The sequence below is a fragment of the Humulus lupulus genome, chromosome 6 (assembly GCF_963169125.1).
Source record: "Humulus lupulus chromosome 6, drHumLupu1.1, whole genome shotgun sequence".
Taxonomy (NCBI): domain Eukaryota; kingdom Viridiplantae; phylum Streptophyta; class Magnoliopsida; order Rosales; family Cannabaceae; genus Humulus; species Humulus lupulus.
The window spans coordinates 103,601,592-103,617,496 of record NC_084798.1 but is presented as its reverse complement, the minus strand read 5'-3'; the positions used below and the strand labels follow the sequence as shown (position 1 = coordinate 103,617,496).

Here is a 15,905-nt window from a genome sequence, read left to right as displayed (position 1 = left end):
ACCGCCATAAAAAAAATAGAGTAGACAAATTATCAAGAAATAGTGTCCTGACTGATGTGGCAAACTTTAAAAAGAGGCCTAAATATCTATAATTGTATAATAGAAAAAATGTTACATTTTATATAATTTCTTATATTTGAGGTTTTATTACTCGCAACTTGCACCTTCTACAGTTCACTTTACAATGTAATTCTAGTGGTGAATACCTTATAAAAGTCAAAACTCGAAATTTATACGTTAAAGACTACATTTGAAATGTATAAAGCTTTGCAAAGTAGTTCAACCATAATGAAAACTCAAAATGCAAAGTTTTGGGATCAGATAGTTATAAAAAAAAAATGGAAAATATCTAGTAACCAGAAAACTGATGTACTTAACTTACAAGTAATATCAAAACATTAAAAATGACAAGAGTTTTGGATGATGATTATTCTGTACTAAAAGATAGCGAGAACAACTAATATACTACAAGAAGTGTAGATGTGTCTCTTATATGCTTTAATTTAATGTATATATGGGATCGTATCGTTGTTTCGGTGAACAAATAAAAAATTTTAAACTTTCGCTGTGCATCTTATGTACTCTTTTCAAACCAACATCTTGTGCTTAATATTTACATAAGCCACTAACCTATAATAACCACCTTTGTAATCCACCAATAACTACCTTTGTAACATCTAATATAGCTTCCATTAACCACCCATGATCTTCATTAAACCCTTATTTTCTATCTTATAATAGTTATTTAGTCAAAACAATATTAATCCTAAAAAATGTACTTATGTGGCTATAGTACTTATTAGACCATAATATTCTCCAAAATAATGTGTGACCTCCATCACATGAAATCATAGCCTTATAAATTATCATTACAACTTTATATGATAGCCTCAATAATTAACCAAGATTATGCTAAGGCTTAATCAATGAGATATCACTCAAAATTATATACTAAAATAAATAATCAATACCCACTACAGGAAACTAGGTCTACAGCGACAAATTTTGTCGTCGTTGTATATCCAGAAGTCTTCGCCAAAATGGTGTCGTTGTGGGTCTGTATGTGTAACAACCTACAGCGACAACAAAACTCAGTGGTCACAGTAGGGTTTTACTACAACAACAAATTGTCGGTCGCAATTGGAAATCTCTTTTTTTGGTTGAATTGGGATATTGCGACGACATGTTGTTGCTTAGGTGGTTGCAAATTTTGAAATTTTGAATTGCAAAAACTCCTACAGTGACCACATGTCGTCGTTGTTGGTCCATGGACCACCAACATCTACAGCGACGACATGTCGTCTGTAACGCCTTACATCCTTAGAGTTGTTACTATGTGAGTTAAAAATATGTCATTAGCTCGATAATCGAGGTTTTAGGATAAAAGTGTGACCAAATTTAATTAAAACTCGTTTAAAGACATAAAGTATATAAAAAATTGGTCATTCATTGAAATCTTGGAAAATTTATACAGTCGAGATCCCAAATTACTGTTTAGAAAATACTTTACAACTCAAAAATACAATTAAGGTCAACCTAGGCAACAAAACAACCATTACAGTACATTTTCCCAAAATATCCCTAGCTGTGGCAGCCGAGTAGGCCGAACATGTACCCGTCGCTCCATGCTCTCCTTACACATGGTTGGTCGACATTTCCTTTGCCCTTACCTGCACCATAGAGCACCCGTGAGCCAAAGCCCAGCAAGAAAACTCAACACAAAACATATGACATATACATGACAATCCACAATATACAACAACACAGCCAATGGGTTAAACACATAGCGGCCAATGTCGTCCTATACCAGGCCCTGGGTTCACGATATTCACCAAGACGGTGGTTCCAGCACCCTAGGAGGGTCTCGCCCAAACTTCCTGCACTCAGCGTTCTCAACGCCAATCTCGCCCCTTTTCCGTTCCCAGTTTCTTGCCGTTCTCGGCCTTCGTCGTTCTCGGCCTCCGCCGTTCACTCACAAACATGCATCACATGGCATAATATTCACATATATTTAAATGAATATTCAACATAAATATTAGGGCCACGCCCTGCTCTACGAGTACAATAGTTTTGTTACAAGAGACGGCCCCCGAGTACGATCCTGTCCCAAAGCCCAAGCAGTCACCTAGTCATAAACCATAAATAGCATCCTCATTATAATTTGATTCCATAAACCAATCCCATGCTCTCAGGAACTCTAATTCCACCAAAAAGGGTGGTGGAATCAACCCCCGAGCCCCTGGACCAAATTCTCAAAAACTGAAAATTTGCCTTCCTGGATTTATCCTAGCATTGTAGCACCCAAGGAGTAGCACTATAGCACTACTTACAGAACCCAGAAGGAACCCTAGCTATAGCGCCTAAACAGCAACACTGTAGCGCTCCCTATAGAACCCAGAAACGAACATTGGTTTTTCCACCATTTCTCCGAACCCAAGCTTACCCAAATCATTCCCCAAGTGTACCCAAGTCCCATTTGAGCCCAAAAATCCTAATAAACAACATAAACATCACATATGCATCAAAAAGAAACCCAAACTAACATCAAAACTCCAAATCACTCAATGATCTAAAACTGCACAAAGCTTAACCCAAACTAGAAACTTTTCAAAAACTTAAAGGAATCCTTACCTTTAAAGCAGAATTTTGATCCTAGGCTGCCTCCAATCCCACTCCAAGCCTAAATCCTCAGTTTCCCAAGCTTGAACTTCACAAATAGCAAGCCAAAAATCCAGTTTTCAACAATCAAACCCAAACTCTTGAACAAGTGAAAAGGACCTATAACCAGAGATGAAATTCTTACCTCATTCCCAAATTCGAAATTCCTAGGTGTAAATGGATGCAAATCCCTTCCTTAAATTGATTTTACCCTTAAATTCCTTCAAAACCCAACTCTCATGGCATGTGTTATTCTTCTCTCTTCTTCAAAGTTGAACCAAATGACCCAAGGAAATTCTAGAGGAGCCTAACACGTGAGAGTATTTTGTTCAGCTATGGATTTCTAATTTTAAAACCAAAAGACTATTCTACCCCTACTCAATCTAAGCCATACACTAAACGTCAAGGGTAGCTAGGTCATTTCACCATTCTAACAAAAATACCACTTTTCCCTTCATATTTCACTAACACCACTAACACTAAGGTTACTAATGGTTACCAACCTCAATTAAATATCAATTACTACACTCTTGACTTTTTGCTAATACTGCGGGACAGGATCTCCTCATGCCCCGCACAAAGCTCAAAATCATACCCTCAACAGGTTCAAATAACAAATATGCCCCTAATAGCCAAATGGGGCCCACATGCATATTTAATTCACCTAAACATGCATTTCTAATCATATAATCATCAAATTCACATATTAGCATAATTAAATGAATTATTGCCCTCCCGACACACTAATTAAGGTCCTAAGCCTTATTAGTAAATTTGGGGCGCTACAACTATCCCCTCCTTACAGAAATTTCGTCCTCGAAATTACCTGAATAACTCGGGATACTGATCTCGCATATCTGTCTCAAGTTCCCAAGTCGCCTCTTCCTCTCTGCTGTTTCTCCACAACACTTTTACTAAGGCGATGGTCTTGCTCCACAAGACTTTATCCTTTCGGTCGAGAATCTAAACCGACTTCTCTTCATATGATAAATCCTGACCCAGCTTCAAGTTCTCATAACTCTGCATGTGTGTAGAATCTGATACATACTTTCGGAGCATGGATACATGAAACACATTGTGAACCCCTGATAGAGCTGGAGGCATCGCCAATCTGTAGGCTACCTCTCCAACCCATTCCAAAATATCAAAGGGTCCAACAAACCTAGGGCTCAACTTGCCCCTTACTCCAAACCGTTTCACCCCTCTTACGGGATAAACTCTGAGGAACACATGGCCCCCGACTTGAAACTCTACGCTCCTGCATCTCAAGTCTGACTAACTCTTCTGCTGACTCTGGGAGGTGAGCATTCGAGCTCTAATCTTCTCAATCACCTCATTGGTCCTCTGAACAACCTCAGGACCTAGATACCTCCTCTCACTCATCTCATCCTAATGGATGGGTGATCTACACTTCCTCCCATATAACATCTCATATGGAGCCACTCCAATAGTCGCCTGATAACTGTTATTGTACGAAAACTCAATCAAATGGAGATACTTACTCCAAGATCCCCCAAAATCCAGGACGCAAGTTCGCAACATATCCTCCAGTATCTGAATCGTCCTCTCAGATTGTCCATCCGTATGAGGATGATAAGCAGTACTAAATCACAACTATGTGACCAAAGCCTTTTGCAAGCTCCCCCAAAACATGGAAGTTAAAGTCAGGTCCCTGTTGGATACTATCGACCTCGTAGCCCCATGTAGTCGTACAATTTCCTTGACATACAGTTCAGCATACTACTCCACAGTATAAGTTGTCTTAACAGGCAAGAAGTGGGCTGTCTTGGTATACCTGTCCTCAATCACCGACACCGAATCATGCTGTCCCATAGTCTTCAGTAATCCAACCGCAAATTCTATGGTGATATCCTTCCATTTCCACTCCGGAATCCCTAGAGGTTGCAACAACCCTGCTGGCCTATGATGTTCAGCCATTACCTACTGACAAGTCAAACACCTGGCCACATTATCCACCACATCCCTCTTCATTCCTGGACACCAATACAGAGTTCTCAAATCTTGGTACATCATTGTCATACCCATATGTAAGGAATAGGGAGTTGTATGAGACTCATCTAAAATCTCTCGTCAGATACTGGAGTCCATGGTGTGTTCTCTCAACTAGGGTTCCTCCCCCTGTGCTTCCTTGATCCTCTCAAGGAGCGTGGACTGGAGAGTGGTTTTGGCTAGCTGACCAACCACCAACTCAATACAAACTTTAGTCATCTCTTTAGATAACCTATATGATATCTGCCTCGAACTGAATAACTATCCTGGGCCCTTTCGACTCACTGCGTCGGCCACCATTTTGGCCTTCCCAGGATGGTATAAGATGTCGCAGTCGAAATCCATTACCAATTCCATCCAACATCTCTAGCACAAATTCAAATTTTTATGAGTAAAGAAGTACTTCATACTCTTATGGTCGGTGTATATTTCTTACTTCTGGCCATACAAATAATGTCTCCAAACCTTTAGTGTGAATACCACCGCTACAAATTCCAAATCATGTGTGGGATACTTCTGCTCATACTCCTTCAACTATCTCGACGAGTAGGATATTACATTTCTGGCTTGCATCAGTACACACACCAAACCTTGCCTGGAAGCATCACAGTAGAGTACACACTTCTCAATGTCTAATGGCAGACTCAATACTGGAGCGGTGATCAATCACCGCTTTAACTCTTTGAAATTGTTCTCACACCTGTCTATCCACACATACTTAGTCTTCTTACACGTTAGTTCGGTCAATGGTGTGGCTATTCAAGAGAATCCCTCGACGAATCACCGATAGTACCCTGCCAATCCCAAAAACCTCCTAAAGTCTAGTACACTTCTCGGCATGGGCCAATCTCTCACTACCTTAATCTTTTGGGTCCATCAGAATCCCCTCCTTACTAACAATATTACCCATAAATGTTACTTGAGGTAGCCAAAACTCACACTTGCTAAACTTAGCATATATAACCTATGCTCTCTCAACTTCTATAATACCAGGCGGAGATGCTTCTCATGCTCTGTCTCTAACTGAGAGTACACCAGTATGTCATCAATGAATACGATCACAAATTTGTCCAGATAATCCTTGAAGACTTTATTCATCATGTCCATAAAGGTTGTTGGGGTTTTGGTTAATCTAAAGGACATAACCAGGAATTCATAGTGTCCATACCTTGTGCGGAAAGTGATCTTTGGTATGTCCTCCACTTTAATCCTTAACTGGTGGTAGCCTGACCGAAGGTCAATCTTAGAGAACATTGTCTTCCCCTGTAGTTGATCAAACAAACCGTCGATCCTAGGCAGTGGGTACTTGTTATTAATGGTCAATTTATTCAACTCTCTATAGTCAATACACATCCTTAAAAATCCATCTTTCTTCTCGATGAACAACACTAGAGCAGCCCACGGCGAAAAACTCAGTCTGATGAATCCCAAATCTAGTAACTCTTGCAACTGAATCTTCAGTTCCTTTAACTCTGTCGGAACCATTCTATAAGGTGTCCTTGATATTGGCTCCACTCGTAGTGCCAATTCAATGATGAAATCAATCTCTCGGCGTGGCAGCAACCCTGGAAAATCCCAGTGGAATAAATCAAGAAACTCACATACTAGTCTGGTCTCATCCAGTCCGACCGAAACAACTTTGGAAGTATCCACAATGTTTGTTAGGAATCCTATTCAACCCTCTTGCATTAGGTCACTAGCCTTCAGCACCGAAATCATAGGTACTCACGGTCTACTCACTGTCCCCATGAATACAAAGGGCACCTCCCCTTCCAGTTTGAAGGTCACCATTTTGCACTTGCAGTCAATTGTCGCCCCGTACTTTGATAACCAATCCATCCCTAGGACCATATCAAAGTCATCCATCACTAAATCAATTAGATCCACAGACAAATCCCTACTTTCTATCTCTACTGGCAATGCTCTAACCCATCTCTTAGAGATTACTAGTTCCCCAGTCGGCAACAAAGTTTGAAATTCCCTAGCATACAAATCACTAGGTCTACAAAGTTGATCTATCACTCTGGCATAAACAAATGAATGAGTAGCCTCTATGTCAATCAATGCAGTAAAAGAAGAACCACCACTAGAAATCTGACTTGTCACGATTGAGGGGCTACCCTCAGCCTCAGTCTGGATCAAGGTAAATACTCTGGTAGGAGTGAGACTATCGCTCTATTTCGGCTCTTCCTTTCTAGCTTGTGAGCAGTCCTTCCTCAAATGACTGATGCTCCCACAAGTAAAACATGCCATGATTCTGCACTCTCCCTGATATCGTCTGCACTGAGGACACACTGGGAAACTTCTCCAATTGTCTCCCCTGCGCTGACGGCCACTGAAATCACCTTGTGCCCTCCTATCCCCGCACATATAAATCTCTCTGTGCCATGTCAGTTGGAACCAAATTCAGCACAAACTTTGCTAATCGGTCAAACTTCAAAGCATACTCAGTAACCGTCATCCGGTTCTACGTCAGGTTCGTCAACTCGCCCACCTTCACAGATCGGACTGGGACACTGTAATACTTCTCATTGAATATATTTTTGAACTCTTCCCAGGTCATAATTGCAATATTCCTTCTCTGAGACACAACACCCCACCAGATACGAGCATCTTCTCTCAACATATAGTTGGCACAGGATACTCTCTCTTTCTCTTCCATTCTCATAAATTCTAGGATGGATGAAATCATGTTCATCCACTGCCCTGCCCGCAATGGGTCTGGACAACCCTCGAAGGTGGGAGGATGATGCTTCATGAACCTCTCATACAAAGGTTCCCACCTATTCTCCATAACAGGCTGGGCTGGCACTGGTGCCACAGCCTGTAAAACATGTAACCTAATGCCCTGATGAGGGGCGTGTTGCCTCAACAGTCGAAGCTCTTCTCTGTTTGGTGAAGTCTAGCATCCATCTCACCAAATAACTGTTGCCAATTTGGTGGGGCAGGCGGAGGGTCCTGACCCTGGTTGTCCTCCTCGGTCCTATTGCGGCTGAGTCTGATTGATCGCCAATGCATTATTGCAATATGCCTACAATCAATGACGTCACACATCAGGCATGATAACAACATCCAAAACCAACTCCCAATCTCATCAATCAACCATAACCAGAAAGTCCATATATCACAGATAGCATACCACAATCAAGGGGGCCATGCCCTAGCATCATGCATATATCAACACATTCATCATGCACTATTTATATATCTAGGAAAATAGGGCACTTAATCAAGCAATCAAACATATAATTCATTAAATACCATCCAACCTTGAGTCAAGCTTGTTACTGGCAGCGAGCGTACATGTTTGGTTGATCTCCAGGAACCATAAACCTTGGCACGCTTTGATACCAAGTTGTAACACCCTACTTCCTTAGAGTCGTTACTATGTGAGTTAAAAATGTGTCATTAGCTTGCTAATCGAGGTTTTAGGTTAGAAGTGTGACCAAACTGAAATAAAACTCGTTTAAAGACATAAACTATAGAAAAAAATTGTCATTCATTGAAATCTTGGAAAAGTTATACAGACAGGATCCCAAAATACTGTTTAAAAAATACTTTACAACTCAAAAATACAATTAAGGTCGACCTAGGCGACAAAATGACCATCACAGTATATTTTCCCAAAATATCCCTAGCTGTGGCAGCCAAGTAGGCCGAACATGTACCCCTCGCTCCACACTCTCCATACTCATGGTTGGTCGACCTTTCCTTTGTCGTTACCTACACCATAGAGCACCCATGAGCCGAAGCCCAGCAAGAAAACTAACCACAAAAAAGATATGACATATACATAACAATCCATAATATACAACAACATAGACAACGGGCTAAACACATAGCGACCAACGCCATCCCAGGCGCTTTACAAGGCCCTAGGTTAGCGGTATTCACCGGGGACGGTGGCTCCAGCACCCTAGGAGGATCTTTCCCTGACGGCCTGCACTCAGCGTGCTCAACGCTGATCCCAGCCCCTTGTCATTCCCGGCTTCTTGTCGTTCTCAACCTTTGTCTTTCCTGGCCTTTGTTGTTCCTAGCCTCCGCCATTCACTCGCAAACGTGCATCAAATGGCATAATATTCACAAATATTTAAATGCATATTAAACATAAACATTGGGGCCACGCCATGCAATACAAACAATAGGGCCACACCCTACTCTACGGGTACAATAGTTTTCTTACATTTTATACAGGCACTAGATTACAAGAGACGTCCCCAGAGTACGATCCTATCCCAAAACCCAAGCGGTCACCTAGTCACAAACTATAAATAGCATCCTTATAATTCGATTCCATAAATCAATCCCACGCTCTTGGGAACTCAAATTCCACCAAACGGGGTGGTGAAATTGACCCCCGAGCCCCTGGACCAAATTCTCAAAAAATGAAAATATGCCTTCCGGAATTTTTCCTAGCGCCCAAGGAGTAGCGTTGTAGCGCTACTTACATAACCTAGAAGGACCCCTAGCACTATAGCGCCCAAAGAGTACCGTTGTAGATCTCCCTACAGAACCCAAAAACGAACACTGGTTTTTCCACCATTTCTCCAAACCCAAGCTTACCCAATCATTCCCCAAGTGTACCCAAGTCCCATTTGGACCCAAAACTCCTAATAAACAACATAAACATCACATATGCATCAAAAACAAACCCAAACTCACATCAAAACTCCAAATCACTCAATGATCTAAAATTGCACAAAGCATAACCCAAACCAGGAACTTTTCAAAAACTTAGGGGGCATTTGGTATGGGGTAATCTTAAGGTGGGAATGGGAAAGTGGAGACAAACCCATGTTTGGTATGTCATTTTGACATTTTTAGCTGAGGGTTACTTTCCCATGGGATTCACGTGACCTTATTTGAGGGTAATATCATCACTTAAAAATATTTGAGTTTTATTTTACTGCAATCTCAACCTCTTCTCTTCTTCATTTCGTGAAGCCCCTTCTTCTTCATTTCACGAAGCCCTAGAGCTGCCTCTTCTCTTCATCTCCTTCACTGAACCAAGTATGTAATCTCTCTCTCTCTCTGATTTTGATTTTTTTTCTATGATCTGTACTAGCTTAACTTTGTGTTTTCTTGGTCTGTTTTCCATGGGAAGTTATTGATGATGGTAGAGTGGAAATCTAGAGATAGGTTTAGGTTTTTAAGGTCAGATGATGAGAATGATATGGAGGCTTTGTTTGGCTTTTTTGTTTATGTGTCTTTTACCTTTAATGACCTTGATTTTTTTCTGTGTAATAAGAAGATCATGAACTGTGTTCCTCCATCTACCATGTGATTTTTTTTTCTTCCTTCAAAAACACTTTTACTTAAAAATTTCAAATCATTTTCTGTTAAGCTCTAGGATAGGATAGGATATATATATATATTGATAACTAGGAAAAATACTCTCTTTCAAAATCCTAAAGAAATCTCCAAAAGCTTAAACTTCAAATCTAAATAAACTTATTCAAACCACTGCTAGCTCCCCCACACGAAGGGATGAAAACTACAAGAGAGAGAAATGAGGGATGGTGAAGATGTATGGAAGAGATAGAGAAGAGTGAGTACCATTACAAGAAAAGGGCAAGCAAATCCATTCAAACTGAAAAATCAACAAACTCCAAAAATTTCAAAAGAGCAGAGATAAAAAAAATAGTTGAAAAGACTTGAGAGAGTAATAAAAGTGGGGAAAATACAAATGAAATGAATTATATCACTGTTAAACTATTGCTCTTTTCATATTCAGATCTAACATCTTTCCAAGAATATATTGTAGTACACTCAGACATGTGAAGTTTGCCACTTTTTCAACTCAGACTCTCAGAGCACGTAAGACACTTATTATTTAATTAGTTTTTAGCTAGTCTTGGGCAAACTTTTCTTATGGTTAATTATATGTTACAAGAAAAAAAAAAAAGAATAAATCCTTGTGAAATAAATGAGCTTGAAGATAGTAGTTGCAATAGTGACAATTATGTCTACCAGTCTACTAGAAGACTAGATCATAGATTTCATGAAAGTGTAGTTTCTAATATATGTTACGGGGATACTACTACTCATCATCATTAAATCATGCATGTACATAAATTTTCTAATTTGATATAAAAAAAAGGAATTAACATATACATACATAATGATAAACTAAAGATTAGTACCTTTTGGTGAACCCCAATATGGCGAGCCTTATAAGAACTTTTCTTGGAGAGACACAAAAGAAAGATGAAAAAACAAGAGATAATCAACATGGTAGTGAAGTGTATGTAGATTATAACTTGTTCAAGCTGAGAGTTTATATAACTCTTGCTTTGTTTGTAGTAAGATTATTAAGTAATAAATATAAGAGCAGGTTAGTAATAAGGAGAAATATATATATGACAGAGCTTCATATATAAAAGAAAAAAGAGGGTGTTCAGAAGAAAATTTAAGGGGAGTGATTGACAAATTAAGAAGGAAAATGATAAGACAGTGGTAGCCAGTTGCCTCACTTGTCTACTATATATAATTAAGTGAATAAGGTTCATATAGCTAGGAGAAGATATAGTATATTTATATATATGTATAATGCTTTTGTGTGGACCTTGTAGAACACGATTCTAGGCTTTGATTAGTTAAACGTTCTTAAGTCATTATTAATTAATTAATTAATGAACCTAGAGTTGATCCTATGCAACTAATTATATATATTAAAAACAGATATGTGATGCATGCTTCCTTTAGTTGCGAAGAAGAGAATGGCAGATCAAGTCAACACAAAGAAGTTATACCTGAACCCCACAAAAAGATCAAATAATAAAATATAGCCCCAAATCACAAAAAACAGTGGACATAAAAAAACATATACAATGCAATGAAGAACAAAAACAATGGAGGATCAAATCAACACAAAGAAGCTAATTAATAACAACAAATATTTGTACCACATTTGAGTACAACTCGTTTTCAAATATTTGTACATTTCTATATATACTAATATTACAAAGGACACTTATTAATTTTGTGAATGTAGGTTCTCTGTTTCTTATAATTGTTTTAGATTATTACACAACATTATATAGCTCAAATTTGTAGAAGATTGTTTGTTTGTTTTGTATGCATTATTTGGTATAGCATTATAAAAAAACATATGTGAGTTATTATTTCAAACTTCATGCAGATATGACTCATCTTCCATTGGTTGCAAAGAAAAAAAGAATTGTAGCAATTTTGCTTCAGTATATGGAGATATTAAATGATATGATACTTTTGTTCATACTCAAAATAATTTTCGTTATTTGTAAGAGGTGTATAAGTACAAATAGGTTTCTCGAATGTTCCTTTCGTAGACACAAAATACGTCAACTAAATAGTTTTAGAATGTATACATGCTAGTGACTTAGCATGTGTAGAAAATACTCGCATTGATAGGAGAACATTTTCCATTTTGTGTCACCACCTTAGAACTATTGGGGGTTTGAAAGGAACCAAAAATATGGATGTTGAAAAAATGGTTGCTATATTTTTACATATTGTATCTCATGACATTAAGAATAGAATTATGAGATGACAATTTGCACGTTCGGGTGAAAAAATTAGTAGACAATTTAATGCGGTTTTAAATGATGTGTTGCGCCTTCATGAGTTATTGTTAAAAAAACCTGAACCAATTCTTAGTAGTTCAACTAATGAGAGATAGAAGTGGTTTAAGAATTTCTTGGGAGCACTAGATGGTACATACATTAAAGTCAATGTGTCCGCCTTAGATAGGCCTAAGTACCGGACTAGAAAGAGCGAAATTGCTACTAATGTATTAGGTGTAGTCTCACAAGATATGCAATTTATTTATGTCTTACCTGGATGGCAAGGATCAGCTGCCGACTCTAGAGTGTTACGAGATGCCATATCTAGGAAAAATGGGCTGAAAGTTCCACAAGGTATATATTTCTCTCATATGTAGTATCATACATATACAAGTTAATTTCATAATAGGTTCACAATATTGTTAATTAATTTACAGGACATTACTACTTATGTGATGTTGGATATCCCAATGGTGAAGGCTTCTTAGCACCATATAGAGGACAATGATATCACTTGAATGATTGGGATATCCCACCTAATACACCTGCTGAATTTTTCAATATGAAACATTCTTCAGCTCGAAATGTAGTAGAGGGAGCATTTGGACTATTGAAGGGATGATGGGCAATTCTTAGAGGTAGATCATACTATCCTGTCAAAATTCAATGTCGAATTATTTTGGCATGCTGCCTTCTTCACAACTTGATTAGAAGAGAAATTCCTATCGATCCTCTAGAACAAGCAATAGGGGAAAGTGAGGAGCACAATTGTGATGAAGATGAAAGTGTAGGCAATGATCATTATACATATATTGAAATATCTAACACTTTGACTTCTTGGAGAGACAACTTAGCTAGAGAGATGTTTGACCAATGGCGCAACAGGAGGCATACATAAATTGTATTTCTTTGCATTATTTGTGTTTGGTTTTGTTTGAAACAATTTTATCATTATGTGTTGGATGTCTCCAAATAATATGGATTTTATTTGATTTGGTTTGTAAATGCATGGAATTTTTATGGAAATTTATAATGTTGGCAGTTTATGCTATCAATTTTATATCTATGTTCTTAGTTCAATTTTATATCCATGGCAATGCTATCATATAATATCGATGTTCTTTGTTCAATTTTATATGTTAATATATTATTCCTATACTTTTGTTATAAGTAGATGTGAGATACATGTATGCTTAGAAAAATGGATGCTCTGGAGAAATCAACATCATTTCCTGGAAAAAAGCATCAGTGGACTTCAATTGAGGATTCAAAGTTGGTTGAGTGTTTGTTGGAGTTGGTAAATAGTGGAAAATGGAAAGCAGACAATGGGACCTTCAAACCTAGCTATTTACAGCAATTGGAAAAATGGATATGTGAGAAAATTCCTCATTGTGGATTGAAAGCACAATCCCACATTGATTCTCGTATCAAGATACTAAAGAAACAATTTCATGCAATTTCTGAAATGTTGGGACCTTCAACAAGTGGTTTTGGTTGGAATGAGGAACTAAAGTGTGTTGTTGCTGAAAAAAGTGTGTTTGATGAATGGATTAAAGTAAGTGTCACCTTATTGTTGAATTTAATTTAGAACTTAATCACATTTTAATTCTTTCCCTATTACTTTTAACTATCACAGAGCCATTCGAATGCAAAAGGCTTAAGGAATAGACCATTTCCTCATTATGAAGACTTAGTTACTGTATTTGGGAAGGATCGTGCAAATGGGCAAGGAGCTATGGGATTTTCTAAAACGGTTGATGAGATTGATAAAGAGGTAGACAATGATGCAAATTCTGAGTTTGATCCTTTATCTCCAATAGATGATCTTATTGGTAATGCAACCAATAGTCATACAAACACGGCGACAACTTCAGCACAGTCAAGTAAGAAAAGTAGAAAGAGATCTAGGAATGAAGATCCATTGGTTGAGGTATTGACTGACACAGTGAAAAAATTTGGTGACATTCAAGCTGTTGCTGGTGATAGTATTCGAAGAATTGCTGATTGTTTCCAGTTTGAGAAAGAAGGTGCTACCAGAAGGATGAAAGTGTTTGATGAACTGAAGCAAATTGATGGGCTGAAAAATGAACAATGAGTCAAAGCTGGAAAACTTCTTGTCCAAAACCAAGCTTACATAGATTTTTTATTCACATTGGATGATGAATTCAAGTTGGGATTCATACTTGGGCTCTTTGAATGAGGTGAGATCTAATATTTGATAGTATTTTGGAAAATAGTACTGGTGAGATGTGTAACGCCCTACTACCTTAGAGTCGTTACTAAGTGAGTTTAAAATGTGCAATTAGCTCGTTAAGCGAGGTTTTTAGAACAAAAGTGTGATTTAAACAAAAAGTCAAGGCTGTAACCTTTAAAAGTACTCTATTTCATTAAAAGTTCAAGAGTTTAACATTCAGGATCCCAAAACTTGGTTTATAAAATATTTACAATACAAAACAAGTTTATAAGTAGTTAACCATCAAAACTAGGGTTTGTACAGCCATTTTTCAAAAATATCCCCAACCAAAGCAGTCGGGCAGGCCAAACATGTACGCGCCGCCCCCACGCTCTCGGTACTCATGGCTGGTTGAATTTCTCTTTGCCCTTACCTGCAACACAGAGTACCCGTGAGCCGAAGCCCAGCAAGAAAACTCAAACAGTACATAACATATGCATAATATACAGTCACTACAGCAGATAGCTCATAACTAGTCAAACAGTCCATATAATCAAACACATATACGGCCATGCTGTCCCAGAGGCGTTACCAAAGCCTGGGATCTCGGTCTATACCGTAAGGATATCCCATGTATCCACTCGGGTCTCACCCTAACCACGGGCACTCCATGTGCTAAGTGGTATCCTCGGCCTTACTGCCGTTCTCGGCTCTTCGCCGTTCCCGGCCCTTCGCCGTTCATTCCGCTATTTCCACATTCAGCATTCTCAAATAACAATCAAATATATAATCATACATGTAATGCTACATCCTAGCAATAATACAATCTAGGGTCGCGCCCTGCAACAAAACTATGGGCCCAAGCTCTGTTCTACGAGTGCTACAGTTTTCTTACCTGTATCTCGAGCTTTCTGATGCACTACTGCCGCGAGCACGATCCTCTAACCCGAGCCTCTCCAAAGACCTAGTCACAACACATATAAAACATCCTTTAATACTAATCAATCCAAAACCACTTCCCGGGACCAATCCCACACTCTCGGGACCCGCAAATTCCTAAAAAAATTCATCGGAAACATCCCCCGAACCCCCGGAGCAAAAGCTCAAAATTACAAAATTTCATGTCCTGAAAATAGCCTAGCGTCGCGGCGCTGCCCTAGAGGGCCACGACGCCAAGAAAGTCAGAAAGCCTCCTTTCCCAAAAACAGCCTCGCGCCGCGGCGCCCAAGAATAGGGCCGCGACACTCCTCCGCGAACCCAGAAATCTGGGTTTTTCCCCTGCATTTCCCCGAGCCAAAACACACCCAAATCATCCCAAACTCACACCTAAGCCCCAAAGCCAATTCAAAACCCCAAATAGACCATTCAACAACCTATAAACATCATAACCCAGCTCAATTACACAATCACTCCCATAAATCACACTTTAGTTTCATGCCTTAGTAATTCAAACCAGAAAGATAAAATCTTAAACCCAAACCTAAGCCACACTTCAAATTCCATAATTCATAACAGAAATA

General features: G+C 38.8%; 1 protein-coding gene across 1 annotated transcript; it reads left to right on the top strand.

Annotated features, from left to right (window-relative positions):
- The first annotated feature begins 13,413 nt into the window (after positions 1-13,413).
- LOC133785364 (uncharacterized) lies at positions 13,414-14,307 on the top strand. Its single transcript, XM_062224611.1, has 2 exons — positions 13,414-13,767; positions 13,849-14,307. Exons 1-2 carry the CDS (start codon positions 13,414-13,416, stop codon positions 14,305-14,307), a joined length of 813 nt encoding a protein of 270 aa, XP_062080595.1.
- Positions 14,308-15,905: the final 1,598 nt, after the last annotated feature.